This window comes from Scatophagus argus, chromosome 3 (genome assembly GCF_020382885.2).
Source record: "Scatophagus argus isolate fScaArg1 chromosome 3, fScaArg1.pri, whole genome shotgun sequence".
NCBI classification, from domain to species: domain Eukaryota; kingdom Metazoa; phylum Chordata; class Actinopteri; family Scatophagidae; genus Scatophagus; species Scatophagus argus.
Window position 1 is genome coordinate 8397992 of NC_058495.1, and position 13948 is coordinate 8411939.

The following is a 13948-nucleotide window of genomic DNA, read 5'->3' on the forward strand; positions in this document are numbered from 1 at the left end:
ATTTTGTTGTTCGGTGCTTCTGGACTTAAAAATCACCATCATCTATATCTGTTATTCAAGAAAAGCAGTGTTAAAACATGAGCTTTCTACACACCAGAAACTCATCCCGAATGAAGTACTTTGCCCTTGTGACACGGGGATCTTCACCTGGCTCTGGTATTGCTATTGGAGAAGAAGACATGTGGTCACAATTAAATCACTTTTGCACCTTAACAGTCTGCAGCGTCACATCAACTTGAGAAGCTACAACTGGTAAAGCTGATAAGGATGACTTAAGGAGGTACTGTGAACATAAACAGAAACTAAACTAATACTTCTATATCTCTGCATAACATGATCATTCATTTGAGAGAACAGCAACATCGTTATGATGAAATCCAACAGGACAAAGCAGCCAGATAAAGGCAAAGGTTTAAGTATATTATCGAAAACAAAGAAAGTTGGTCTAAACTGAGCTGGTGAATACAATGTTATAGAATTGTTCAATATTATTGAGAAATGACAGGTAAACAGTGAAAATATGGTGTAAATAAGTTGTAAAAAAAAAACAAAACAAACAAAATACAGTCTATACTAAACAATTTAAATGTGTCTGTTACAACCACAGAATTTATAAGTTTGTGATGTACTGAACAAAGACCTCAGTGTCAACCTCTTACCATCATCAGGTGTAGTGTAACGTGCAAACTCCGGGAAATAGTCCTCAATTTTAGACTTCCCTGCCAAAACCTTGTCAGCGAGCAGGTCCTGTTTGTTCAAGAAGAGGATTACCGAAATGGTCCGTAGCCACCTGTGGAGGGAAATGAAGAACCAGTTCAGTTTTTATGGACTTGCATTTAGGACCCAAAACAACATACAGGTTTGTTATTGGACGCTCCCCACTTTTCAAATGGTATCAGCATAAGGATAATTTACTCTGTGGAGTTCTTAGATGAAAAGGTCTTAGAGCTCCTGGCGTAAACAGTCCATCTTCAGCCACTGGGATAAAGGACACAGTGCAGGGTGAAGACATTGGGACTGTACTGTTGTTGAAAATTAAAAGGAAATAAGGGACTGTTTATCCCATTTCCCATTGTTTCATGAAGTTCCAGACGGCAACGCAAGTAAATACTGTATGCTTGTGCACCGACAAAAGTGCATTTACTGTAGGTTTTACTATTGATTATACTCCTTTCTGCCATTTTCATTTTCTTTTCATCTTCCCACTTTGAGAAATGAGGTGAACAAAAGCACTACTAGTTTTATGTTGGACCAGTTGGGGCTAACCTGTTGTTCCAAATGTTCTTGAAAAGGTTGAGGGCCTCCTGTAGTCTGTTGGTCTGATTGTCTTCTCTGATCACCATGTTGTAGCTGCTACTTGCCACCACAAAGATGATAGCTGTCACATCTGCATCGCACACACCAAAAAACAGGATTAACACACCAAAGATGGCTAAAAACTACTCATGGAACCTTGCCTATTGGGATTTAAGTAGACACTCAGACATGTATCTGGCAAAAACAGAAAACAAATGGCTGGTCATAAATAAATAATAAATTAATAACAGTAAAAAACAAAACAAAAAAAATCAGCTTGTCACTGATTATTTATTTAGTAATGCATAAATAATCCAGAGTTCCATCACTACAATAAAGCAGTCTGAGCTACAATCAGCCTACCGTTAAAACACTGGATCCATTTTCGACGTTCATCCCTCTGACCGCCAACATCAAACATACTAAGAGACAGAGGAAGTTAAAAGTTTAATTTACATTGCAAAACAAAAGTAAAGTGAACATGAAATGTGATTAGTTCATCATCCAGGGAATTCAAACTGTTTACTATCCTTTAAAACAAGTGACTCTTTTTCATTTGTTGTATTCTGGAAATGTGAGTTTCAGCCTTCCTTTCAACCACTTCTTTTCATGACTGGTTTATCACCAAACACTGAGTCAAATAAACTTCGTGGTAACTCACTGGAAATTGACTTTGTCTATCTGAAATCTTGTCTCGAAGATACCAGATGTCAGTACTCTGCATCTCAACAGATCCTGAAAAATGGAGAAGGAACAGGAGAGCGTTAAAGAAAACAGCGGAAGGAAAAATGATACAGAGCATAGCTGCATGCTTAGCACTTCAAAATAACACTTTAAGTGTTTGTGCATTGAACAGCTCACCTGATCAGTGGGTGTGTAGTCATTCTGCCTGACAACCTCAATCCTGTCTAAGAAGCTGCAATACAAAAATAAAGCCAGTTAAATGTTAATAACATAACTTATTATGCTGTGCTAATGTATGTTGAGCACATCGTGTCCTCCAAACACACACAGGTACATCCCAATAAATTAGTGGGGCTGAGAGAAAGATGGAGGACGTTGGTCATTGAATGGCCACCAGGGGGCGTGTACTTAAATTCACAGTGAGATCAGAGGCAGTCAGTCTGAGTCACCGGCAGCCGTTTGCTCTCTCAGACCAGAGAAGCCTCGTCAATGGAGCTGCTGTAGTAGTACTTGCACAGGAGGAGAAGAGTGAGTGTGTGAGTGTGTGTGTGTGTGTGTGTGTGTGTGTGTGTGTGTGTGTGTGTGTGTGTGTGTGTGTGTGTGTGTGTGTGTGTGTGTACATGCGTGGGTGGGTATGCAGAGTGCCTACCCAAATGCATGCTAATTGTTCCAATGATCTGGCCTATATTACCGTTTTTCAAGGTGTGTGATCTGCCCTGATGTTTTCACAATGACTGTATCAGGGTCACCTGCTGGAAGTGTCTGCTGCAACAAGTCAGAACTCAAACCAGGCCTAAAGAATAACTGCTGATATTTTTCCTTGACAATGTGTCAAGGGAACAAGACAAAATGTTTCATGTATCCCAGATGAAGACACTTAAGAGTCTGTGTTGAACAGAGAATAAAACCAACTGAGCAAACATCCGTCCTCATGTGCAGTATGTGGGCTGCTGACTCAGTATACATATGAACATGGGGTGAATGTGAGGACTCAGGCAAGCAGACTGAGGTGCTGTATGATGACAACGACAGTTCCTGACAGTATTTTCAGATGTACTGAAGAAACATGATGTAAGGAAGAAGAACTGGAGTTGCTCCACTACAGTGGAAAGATGAGTGGGCTGAACTCTGAAATGCTGCTACACTGCCAGGAAGAATTCGGTGATTATTCTTAAGCTAAAGCAGCAACTATCAGAAGTGTCCCACTAGCCTGCACCCATCAGACACAAGCACTGCAGGATTTTTCCACTACAGCTTCTCTGAAGGGTGAAGCAGCAACATGTCAGCAGCGAGCAAATCTTCTAAATAAGCAGGACATCTACAAAAGCTACACCTATATGCATACTGGGAGGACTGAGCTAACGTTATGTGTACAGCCAAAGACATATTATGATCTTTACAGACTTGTAAGGCATGCTGTGAAAACGTTTTAAAGGCTTAATACCATTCACTTTGTTGAAGCCATTAGAATTGTCCCATCACTAACTGGCTGGCTCTTAAACAGGTCCTCAACTTTGCCACTGAAAACCTCAAAATACAACGTAGTACAATTTTATCAAGAACAATTTCATAAACTACGAATCTGCAAAGTACAAAATTAAGACACAGAATATTTAATAAATTAACAACAAGTAAAAAACAACAAGTAAGTGTTACTGATATGTAAACTATCTGCCTGATGGCATTTTGAATGCCATCGTGGTCAACAGTGCCATTTTGGGGATAAACAAGAACATAATCTAAGACAGAGACTCTGGACTCTTCAGTTATATTTCTTTATTTGCTTTAGCTATTTTACAGGGAACCTTTGCAGACTTTGAACCAGCTCTTTATCATTACCGTGTCATTTTGCCTGCACCTCGAGCCCTTCGCTCAGATGGAACACGCCGACTGGCGGACTGTTTCCAGCTCCATGGCTGTTGTTCCAACTACAAATGGTACTTCTGCATTTTCTGCAGTATAGAAGCTGGATCAGGAGAGAAAGCATTGCCCCGCTCTCTTAGTACTCCGATCAAACTGTAACGAGGCACAGGCAATCACATATGAACCGTCATCTTGTTCATCATCACAATTAAAGTAATAGGAAAACAGATGTTTTCAGAGTTGTCTCTCATCTTTGCTGTTTTTTCATGAGGATTACTTGGTAATTAAACATCTTCATGCCTCTAAAAATGATTCAAAACGAACAAGGAAAATGTTAAACACTATTTTTGTTTGAACAAATCCCAACAGGTAACTGATGGAGATGTAAGCAGTTTTAAAGGCAAGGTTTCCTGCAGTGTATTATAGTGATGATGTGCCACCTCACGTGCAAGTTAAGACTGCCGCTATGAATATCAGAATATTTTTTACATTGATGGAAGAAAATATTAAACTTCTAATAATAATTGTATATTCTAACAGGTGCAAATTCACACAGAAAAAGACATGTATCTAATGAGTGAGGTGATTGTTTACACAGTCATCTACTCCACTTTACTGATGGCAAAAAAAAAAAAAAAGATGCATAAGGGCAGCTCTTACCCCTTCCACTACCACTAATTGATTTCCTCGATAAACCCTCTCTGTAAGGGTTTGCAAGCACAAAAGCTTTCTGTTTCAGATTGATGGCTGGTTACCTGCAGGAGAGGTTGCTCACGTAGACAAACATACTAATTTCCTGTTTGATTCCTGCACAGCTGTCTGTTTTGACTGGTTGTCTGCCCACTGTTCTTACAACTAGAACGGCAAGATGCTTGCTAGTAGCTGCCTCTCAGGGCAAAGGTATGTAACCCCCTCTGAGATAACTAGGAATGTGGCAGGCAGGGGTGAAATGTGACAGGAGGGCTGAAGGTAACACACTGAGAAGAACAGGGGGCTGGGTCTGCAGAAGCTGCGGTACTGGACAGACAGAGGGGAAAGACACTGAGGAGGGAGAGTCAGTCAGACTGAAAGAGAAACAGAAGAGGACAGTTTGGGGAACAAAGAAACATCCTTATGCATATCTTTGCGCAAATACACAACACAGATATTCATATAAAACACACACGGAGGCAATTAAGCAGCATGGTAACCAGTCTGCTACCATGAGCTCTCTGCAAGGGCAGAGTGGCTCAACTGTTCCCACACCACAGAGCGTCGGCTGTGCCAACACAGCCAGACCCTCAGTGGACAACTGTTCAGCCACGCTGCCCGTTAGTGCCCTGTATCCACAACTCAGTCCCTGCAAGCGTCTAACTTCATCCTCCCATAACATCCCACACACTGAGCTCCCAAACCCATGAATAACCTGGATGTGACAGAATCTAAAAGCTCCAATGATGACAGAGTTAACATGGCTGCCGCCGACATCTGCCGAGGCCAAACTCTTGTTTATCTACAGCTCTGGTCTGAGGCGTCGACACACCCAGGACAAACACACTGCTCAATTTTTAGCAGTTCTCCCTATTAATAGGAGAAGTGCCAATAATAACCGTGCCTAGTAAGTTGAGTGGCTGCCCCAGTAACAGAGAGGGCTGCGGTGTTATGTATAACCTGTCAGGGTTATTCTGGGGTGGCAGACAGGCTGACTTAAAACTCTAGAAATACACACTGGACTCTTGTCTGGCGATTGAAAATAACTCAGTATTTACATGAAAAGATAAGGGACATTTTTAACTTTTTACAAATTAATTTCTGTTTAATTTCTTGTAGGTTTGCAGTTAGAAGAATCGCAGGGGATTTAATGTAGGACAAACAAAGAATAACACATTCGTTTACTAATTATTTGCTGACAATTTTTCTATTTAATATAATAAGTGTTTCTATTTTATTGCTACACAAACATTCACAACCTTGAACACATTTTAGTAAGGGAGAGACTGGTCTCAAATTAAATATTTTTCATATAACTGGTATCTGCGTTTTCTCCAATTGCTGATAAACTAAATTAATTTAAAACAATTATGTATAATAGTGATAATATATAAAAACATCTAGATGTTATATTATTATTCTGAATATACAAAGGAACAAGTTACTAAGTTTATCAAATAGTAAAAAGCACAATATTTGCCTCCAAAATGTGGTGGCGTGTAGCAGAAAATGTAAACACTCAAATAAAGTACAAGTACCTCAAAATTGTATTTAAATATAGTACTTGAGGACATTGTACTTTGCTACATTCTGTCACAGATTATTTATATTTTGATACTAAGATTTTTTTTTCACTGCAAATGTATACCAGTTCCAAATATCAGTTGTAGTTGTATCAGTTGCAAAAAAAAAAAAAAAAATAAGTAAATAAATAAATAAAACAAAAAAGAAGTATCAGTCGACCCCTACTTTTAATTCAATTTTAGTCAAATTAACACAAACAGACTTTAAGAAAAAATATGGTTAAGCTAAACTAAAAATTCTGACTACAGGGGCTACAAAACGTACTTTTACTTTTTTTTAATTTAAAATCTAAGGCTTCTTCCCTTTACCACAAAGAGCAAAATGTTTCAACTGTCCGTATATCACCTTTGCATATTCAAAATCAAACATGAAAGAGAGATTTCAGTGCTGAAACAAGTAATCTACATCTCATCAGCAGCACACACAAGTAAATATGACTCTGAGTTTTTTCTGCTGCATGAATTCCAAGCTGAAAAGACGTAAGAAGCTACAGCATCAACAGCGGTGTACTGTCCCAACAAAGCTGATAAAAATCCCATAATGCATTCATCTTGTTAAAGTGGCAGTATTAGGACAAAGAATTACCCAGATCATGAGCGAGCACAGATCCTCAGCTTTACACGGGATTAGGCCACTCTGAGCTGCACAGCCGTGTTGACTCGCCTGGCCTGCACACATACAGCTCAGACTGGAAAATATGCTGAATTATTAGCTTCATTTACTTGGCAAAAAAAACCCCATCAGAAACGTTATAAATAAGATAATGTGAGCAGCTTTAAGGAGAGTGTTTCAAAAGTGCAAATTAACATTTCTGATTATTTATTTTTAAGTCATGATTTCATGATTTAATATTCACTCCATGTGGACATGTTAATAAGTGTTGGGCAATGTCTCTCCTCTATTTAAAAACAGACTGCATTTATCGTTAAACACTGTAATAACAAACTTAACAACATTTACTTTAAGTGTGTTTCTTGTCAGGGTCTGTGGTTTCAAGTGATACGTACACACGACATCTGGGGACCTTTGTTCTGTGTAACACACACACTCGGACACACACACAGGAGCAGGCCGGCAGGATTACGTCCCTAAAAAGCGTCTCTTTCCATATCTGCCAAAATGCATTTGTGTCTCTCAGATTCTCAGACTTTCAGCCAGCAATTTATCCTCCTTTCAAAAGAGCACTAAAATCATCACAAGGTCTTGTTCATTCACAAAGAAAACAAATTTCAGATTTCTGTCAAACTGAGAAACCACTGAAACTGGCTATAAAGTAATAAAAAGTGATGAAAAGTGTTATTATTTCATGTATAATATGGAGTTAAATGTGGGAACATTTATTTCATCCAAGTAGCAAAACATAAATTAGAAAAAAAAATTCTATTTTAATTGTTCACCGTTTAAGTTAATTATTTAAAGAAATTATAATTCTAGCACTGCAAAACTGAGAGCAAATATTGACTTTTAAAACACTTAAATTTCTCCTTTTAGGATAGTGAAACCAATCTCTACACAAGACAAAACTGAAGCTTCACAAGCCTCCGAAAACAACGAGCCAAGCCAGAAAAATGGTCTTGGCTCTTCCTCAAGGGGGAAAAGATCGTGCACGGCCCGCCAAGCGGAACGATTCAAGGGGCTTACTGCTTCTTTGTGCGTTTTACGCTTTCACATAGCGAGTCGACCAAACCAAAGGCTTCACCAGCCGATCCTTAATCAAACACGCACATGCATGCATGCACGCACACACACGCACACACGCACACACACACACACCAGAAAGAGAGAGAGAGAAAGAAAAGAGAGGGAAGGCTGTGTCTGACATTACAGCGCTGCTCCAAAAATAGCTCCCTGGCGCCCTGGCCTCCAGCTTGGTTGTCATGGCGACAGAACCACAGGCGCTATAAATAGACAATCGGCTCCAAATCTTGTGCGACTGGAGAGAGGCCAGAAAGAGGGAGAGACAGACAGAGAGAGAGGAAGAAATCCAGATAGGAAAGAAAAGGAAGAAAGAATGACAGAAGAGGGGGAGAGAGAAACAGAGCGAGCAACAAAGAGATACAGAGAGAGAGAAATGCAGAGAATGGAGTGGGTTAGAGACAGAGCGAAGGAAGAAGTGCGATGAAGAAGAAAGAGGAACAAAGAACAAATTAAAGAATCAACCCAAGAAAAGCGAAAACGACAGGAGAACAGAATGACAAAGACAGAAAAAAAACCAACAAAAAGTAAAGACACAAAAAAGAGCAGAGAGCTGGGAATTAATGAAAGAATGCAAGGCTAAGAATAACTTCAGAGACAGACAGAAAGAAAGAAGAAAAAAGAAAAATATAAGGGGTGGATAATATCAAAGTTAAGAAAACTGCCAAAAAAAATCATAAATTCAGAACGTAAGAATTAACAAAGAAAATTAAAGGACCAAGAAGAAAGTCAGAGAGACGAAAAGACACCATCCCACACACACGAAAGGGAAAAACATACGACTAAAAGAAAGGAAAAAGAAACAAAAAAAAAATACATGACTATAAAATAAAGGCTAGGAAGAAAAACATACTGAATAAAAGAGAAAAGACAAAACGGAGAGAAGAAAAAAGAAAAAAAGAGGCAAATAGTGAAAGAAAAGAAGAAATGAAGAAAGAACAGAAAAGCAAATACAGAGAGAGTAAACCCAGCACTGGGAACACTGGCCTGTTGAACAGGGAGCTGAACACTGGGAGCAGCACAATCACTGAATACACACAGCTTTCACAAAATCACAATACAGCGAGATTGCAGCAGCAGTTTCCCAAAGACGTCTCATCTCCCAACGAGCTCGCCTTAAACACTGTGAAATGCAGAGGGCAAACCTCTGAGCCTTCAACGTATGCAGTGAAGGCCTACGGAAAAACACTCCACACATTACTTTTAGTATTTATTTGTACGCATTCACTCATTCACTAATAGTGATACCTTCTTGATTGTTGTCGTAACTTGGACTAACTCGTCTTGGTGAACAGTGGGTCGGTATAACGGAAAGAGCCTTCAGTCGCTGTACCAGGTCTGTGCAAGTCAAGTGAAAGTGATACCGACTTTGATATTGATATGTTGATTGATATTTTGTTGAGATGTGGGTGGCATAATTTCCCATCATCTTCCAGGCGCTGGTACTAATACTTAATAAGCGATCAGCGGAAGTTGAATGAATCAGAGGGCAGGTGATGGCAGGAGTTTGCAGAGAAGACATTGTGGCTGGATTAAATGAAACTCAATTTTTAAGGTTTCCTTTTCAGGAAAAACATGAACTCACTCAGGAAGATCAGACATCACCTGCCTTACCCGGACCACTGAAAGCTAGCAAGAGCCGCCAGAGGCATTTTCAACATAGCAGCTACAGTGGGGTACAATACATTGTTTTAGTATCATTTGCTTTCTTTTAAATAACTGGTTGCACTTTCAGGTCACAATTCATATTGACTAAACTGAATCTGAAGTGTAATTAAAATATACAGTAACTAAGACTATTACTGCATGGGAGTCTTTTTACACAAAGCTACATGATATAACAATTTATGATGATTTATGACATTATGATGATGAAGATTGTCATGGCACACCCATAAAAACACTTTACTCAGTATTTCCTATACTGTTTCTTCTCCGCAGCAGCAAACAACAGTATAGTAAGTACATTTTTACTCGTGTTTTATATATGTATTTTCCTTGATATTTCTTTGGTTCACCTGTCATGAGGAAGCAGCATCTTCATGGGTACAATCTGCTGGGTGACTATGCTGCTCCCACTGTCAGTCTATGAGAATTTGGTTAGCTTGATCTGCAGCTGATCTGACCTTTGTTAAATTTTGTGTCTTACTTTATTGCCACATCTGAACTTACTGTATGTTGGGTATTGCAATGTTCAGGAACACAAGTCAGTATGAAATGCGTTAAATAAATGTGTTATTCATATTCCTATAACCAGCACTCTATCAAGACACATTTCAGTGAAAAATAAAAAGATTCATTTCATTATTCTCATCATCTGTCAATCTAGTTTCAGTGCAAGTTGCAAGAAACCTAAAATTTCCATAAATCTAAAATTTGAAGTTCTGGCTTTATTGCCATGGACATGAAATGGCTACGGTGATAAAAGCCTTCATGAAGGCAAGTGAAAAACACCTGTAAAAAAGCTGGTGCCTTTTCTGATTTTATCTCAAGAGGTGTTGGCTGGTCAGTACGAGACATCCGTCTACATGTAGCTTGTCTGCATGATGTTGCTGCCTTTGCTTCTGACACACAGATGTTAACTCTACACTGAAACTTAAGTATGTCTCAGTCCAAAAAAAGGCAAAAACACAGGATCAGAATTGGATGATTCTTGAAATAAATAATCCAATTTTTTTTAAAAAATTACTTTCATTCCAGCTGAACATATATGTGAAATAGGTCAATATGATATACTTGTACCATTAGTTTTTCCAATATAATTCAGTCGTTTTACATGTCATAATTACATGTAGGGATGTTTCTGTGCCTGATTTTCCATGAACAGTCTTTGTACATTATGAAGTCATATACTGTAGGGTAGACCAGGGTTTGCCACTGGGAGAATATACCTGACTCATGCTACACATCAGCACAGGGAGAGCATGTTTAACATTCGCTGCTCTCACAGCAGCACACATAAACATATTCAGAATCTCACCACAGCAAGTACTGACATTCAACGTCCCCCTCCCTCCCAAAATCTTGTCTTTTCCCATCCCTCATTCTGCCCCTCTCTCTCCTGCTCGCTCCCGTTCCCCTCGCGATGAGTCAGAGACTCTATCCGAGCCATTTTCTGTCCCTGCAGAAACACCACTACACATCGCAGAGAGGGAGGTGGAGGGAGGGGAGGGAGGGGAGAGGGGAGAGGAGAAAGAAGGGGCTCAGGGGAGGATGCCGGAGAAGTAAATCGGGGGACTCCGGCACATGACGGCACACTATCACCAGGACAAAATGTCAGAGAATAGACAGATGACAAACATGGCGATAAAGCTCAGCTGGTATCACATCCAGGCCACACATACCGCAAACAGACATACATACTGACAATATGGAGATGTTTGGTCACATTCCTCCTCTCATCTTCACATGGTCTCTGTCTAAAGACTTTTAATAAAAAGTACAATTTAGAAAGTCCCACAGGCTGCCACAGCTCATTTTTTATAGTTGCAGTTGCAGTAGATGTTATTATATAGAATACATGCAAATAATCAATTTTCAAATTTATAATCAATCATTCACAAAGTGTAAGACATCCATAACTAATTTTCCAAAGCACGAGGTGAGGTCTTTAAATTACTTTTTTTTTTTTTGTGTCCGTCTAACAAAGTAGTGTCTTCTGAAACAAAAGAAACCCTATACCTCAGTCCTGTTGGGGGACCTAGTCACAATGTTTGTACCTCGGGAACTGCCTACGATTACTGTCAGCGACATAACCAACGCTGACTGAACATGACACATCTCCATGTAATCAAGGACGACAACATCCAAAGTGTATGACCATATGAGGAAGTCAGGAAGTGTTAACAAAAACAACAACAGTAACAAAAACATATGAAAGAGGAGCATGACAGAGCAAAAACACAGCCAAGGTAACATCAGACAAACAACAACAAAGCTTCATCGTCCTGTTAGCTTCTTCTTCCCTTTTTTGAATCTTTATCATGACATGAATCAGATGATATAATCTATTTTTTAAAAAAGACAGAGGCCAGAGTGTATGGGGTGGCCCTGACCTTTCCTGCGCCGATCTAGGGTTGACATTTTCATTCAATGCTAGCAACTTTCATCAATAATGCTGAAGTTGTCTCTCTCCTAACACACTCGCTCATTCTTTCTCCTTCTGCAGCCCGCCTGGGTTAAAAATAGCTCTCCCCTCTCTCTTTCTCTGCTTCTCCGTTTACATAAGCACACGGAAGGGGGAGGGGAGCACTTCCGGTCTGGCCACCCAGCATCTGATCCATAAGACTGGGGCTGCTGGGTGTGGGAGAGAGGAGAGGAGAGGAGAGGAGAGGAGAGGAGAGGAGAGGAGAGGAGAGGAGAGATCCCGCAATGCAGGGAAGCCCTGTCTTTCTCCATTTCAGTCTGTCTGCGGTCCTTTCTCTTCTTCAGTCGTTCTGTCTCCCTGTCAGCTTGCAACTCTCTCCGTCCACAACCCTTTTTTTTTTCTCTCTTATTTATGAGGAAGCTTTTTCATGATGATTTTACCCAGAGTCTCTGCTGACACCCCACCTCCCCACAACCAAACGTACAGGACTACACGCACATGGAACGAAGCACCTGTGGCCACACGTGCAGTTCATGTGACACTGAAACACATCCACAGACCCACAGTAACGTGCGTACCCGTAAGGTCAGGGTGCAAAGTACATTTACTCAAATACTGTACTTTGACAGAATTTAAGGTATTTCTGCTTTATGTTAGCATTTCCGTTTCCTGCCACTTTATATTATAAGTCCAGCACAGAGATCAGCGCTACGGCTGTTCAAAGGACGCCTGTTCAGGACTGGGCTGACTGCTCGGCCTCTGGCATTATTGCTGGCAGCTTTCTCAAAAAATGCTCTTCTAAACTACTTCACGCTCAGCGCTAACTGTGTAAGGTTAGCAAAATGTTAACATTAAAAATCAAATTGGCTGATGCCTCGACAGGTATTACCTTCACCGCCCAGAGTGAGGGTCGTCACAGCCTGGGAATCAGATTCAACTCTACGGAATCGCTGACGTCCAGAAACATCGCCAACAAAGAAAACCATTAAGAGAACGAGAAAATAGGTCTGTACAGATACAGACGCCGTCACACACTTCTAGTGGATCAAAAGCGATGACTGGGAGGGAATATTTTGTGTCAATCTATACATTTTTCTATTTGGAAAATTCAACACTGTATAGCTCAAAGGATCTGACTACATCCTCCACCACTGCATTGAATTATATATACAAAAAAAAAAACAATACCTCACACATGCATGTCGATACACCAGCACATACTGTACACACATGTACACATGCAAGAGCGTCTCTGAGCTCCCATCCTCCAAGATCCCTCATTTCTAGTGAGCACTGCTAAACAGAGGCAGACCTGATCAAAAGGCGGATAAGAAAATAAATACCAGAAAAGAAAGGACAGGCAGTCGGGCTGAAAACACTTGGGGAAGGTGAAGATTTTTAGCTAATAAAAAATCTCAGCATTTGTGACAAATAATTTCAATATGCAAAAACACTGACAACGAAGACATTTAGGAGGAGTCAGCAGGACTAGGACTAGGAAAGAACAATTAATCAAAAATATTATTGAAATTGCAACATCCAAATTGCAGTAGCTGTAACTTTTCGTTAAAGGTAAAATGTGTCACAACATTACGTTATAAATTTGATGCGACAGCCTACAAATCATATTCTCCAGATGTGGAGGAAACATGCTTGTTGGGTACAGCCCTTTTTTTTTTTCTTTGAAAATGAAATGAAAAAATTCCCACGAAGACTATGAATCAAAGCACAGAATCTGTCAAAATGATCAAAATACCGGTATGATTTTTGCCTATTGTTCAACTAACTAGTGTGCAATTTGGTGGCTGTCACCAACTACAGACTCACACACACACAGACCACAAAGTCAGTAATTAGGTTGTTCGGTGAGATCGCTAACTAACTTTTTTACCACCACATAACAGTGCAACTGTTCTGCTCAATACATAGAAGGACTGTCTGCAAAAAGATACCACAAAATCTTTAAGGATAAAACTAGTGATGATCTCTTTTTTTTCCAAAGCTGGACATGGCCCATTCTGTGCCACAGACCTCCGCTGCTGACATGAC

General features: G+C 40.0%; 1 protein-coding gene across 1 annotated transcript in view; it reads right to left on the reverse strand.

Annotated features, from left to right (window-relative positions):
* LOC124056100 (guanine nucleotide-binding protein G(s) subunit alpha-like) overlaps window positions 1–13948 on the reverse strand; it is a 32581-nt gene that overhangs the window by 2791 nt on the left and 15842 nt on the right. The window contains exons 6-11 of the mRNA XM_046383209.1: window positions 2158–2212; window positions 1958–2031; window positions 1660–1718; window positions 1267–1387; window positions 660–790; window positions 95–162 (exon numbers count right to left, since the gene is read on the reverse strand). Coding sequence (XP_046239165.1) covers window positions 95–162; window positions 660–790; window positions 1267–1387; window positions 1660–1718; window positions 1958–2031; window positions 2158–2212 — 508 coding nt within the window. The remainder of the gene's footprint in view (window positions 1–94; window positions 163–659; window positions 791–1266; window positions 1388–1659; window positions 1719–1957; window positions 2032–2157; window positions 2213–13948) is intronic.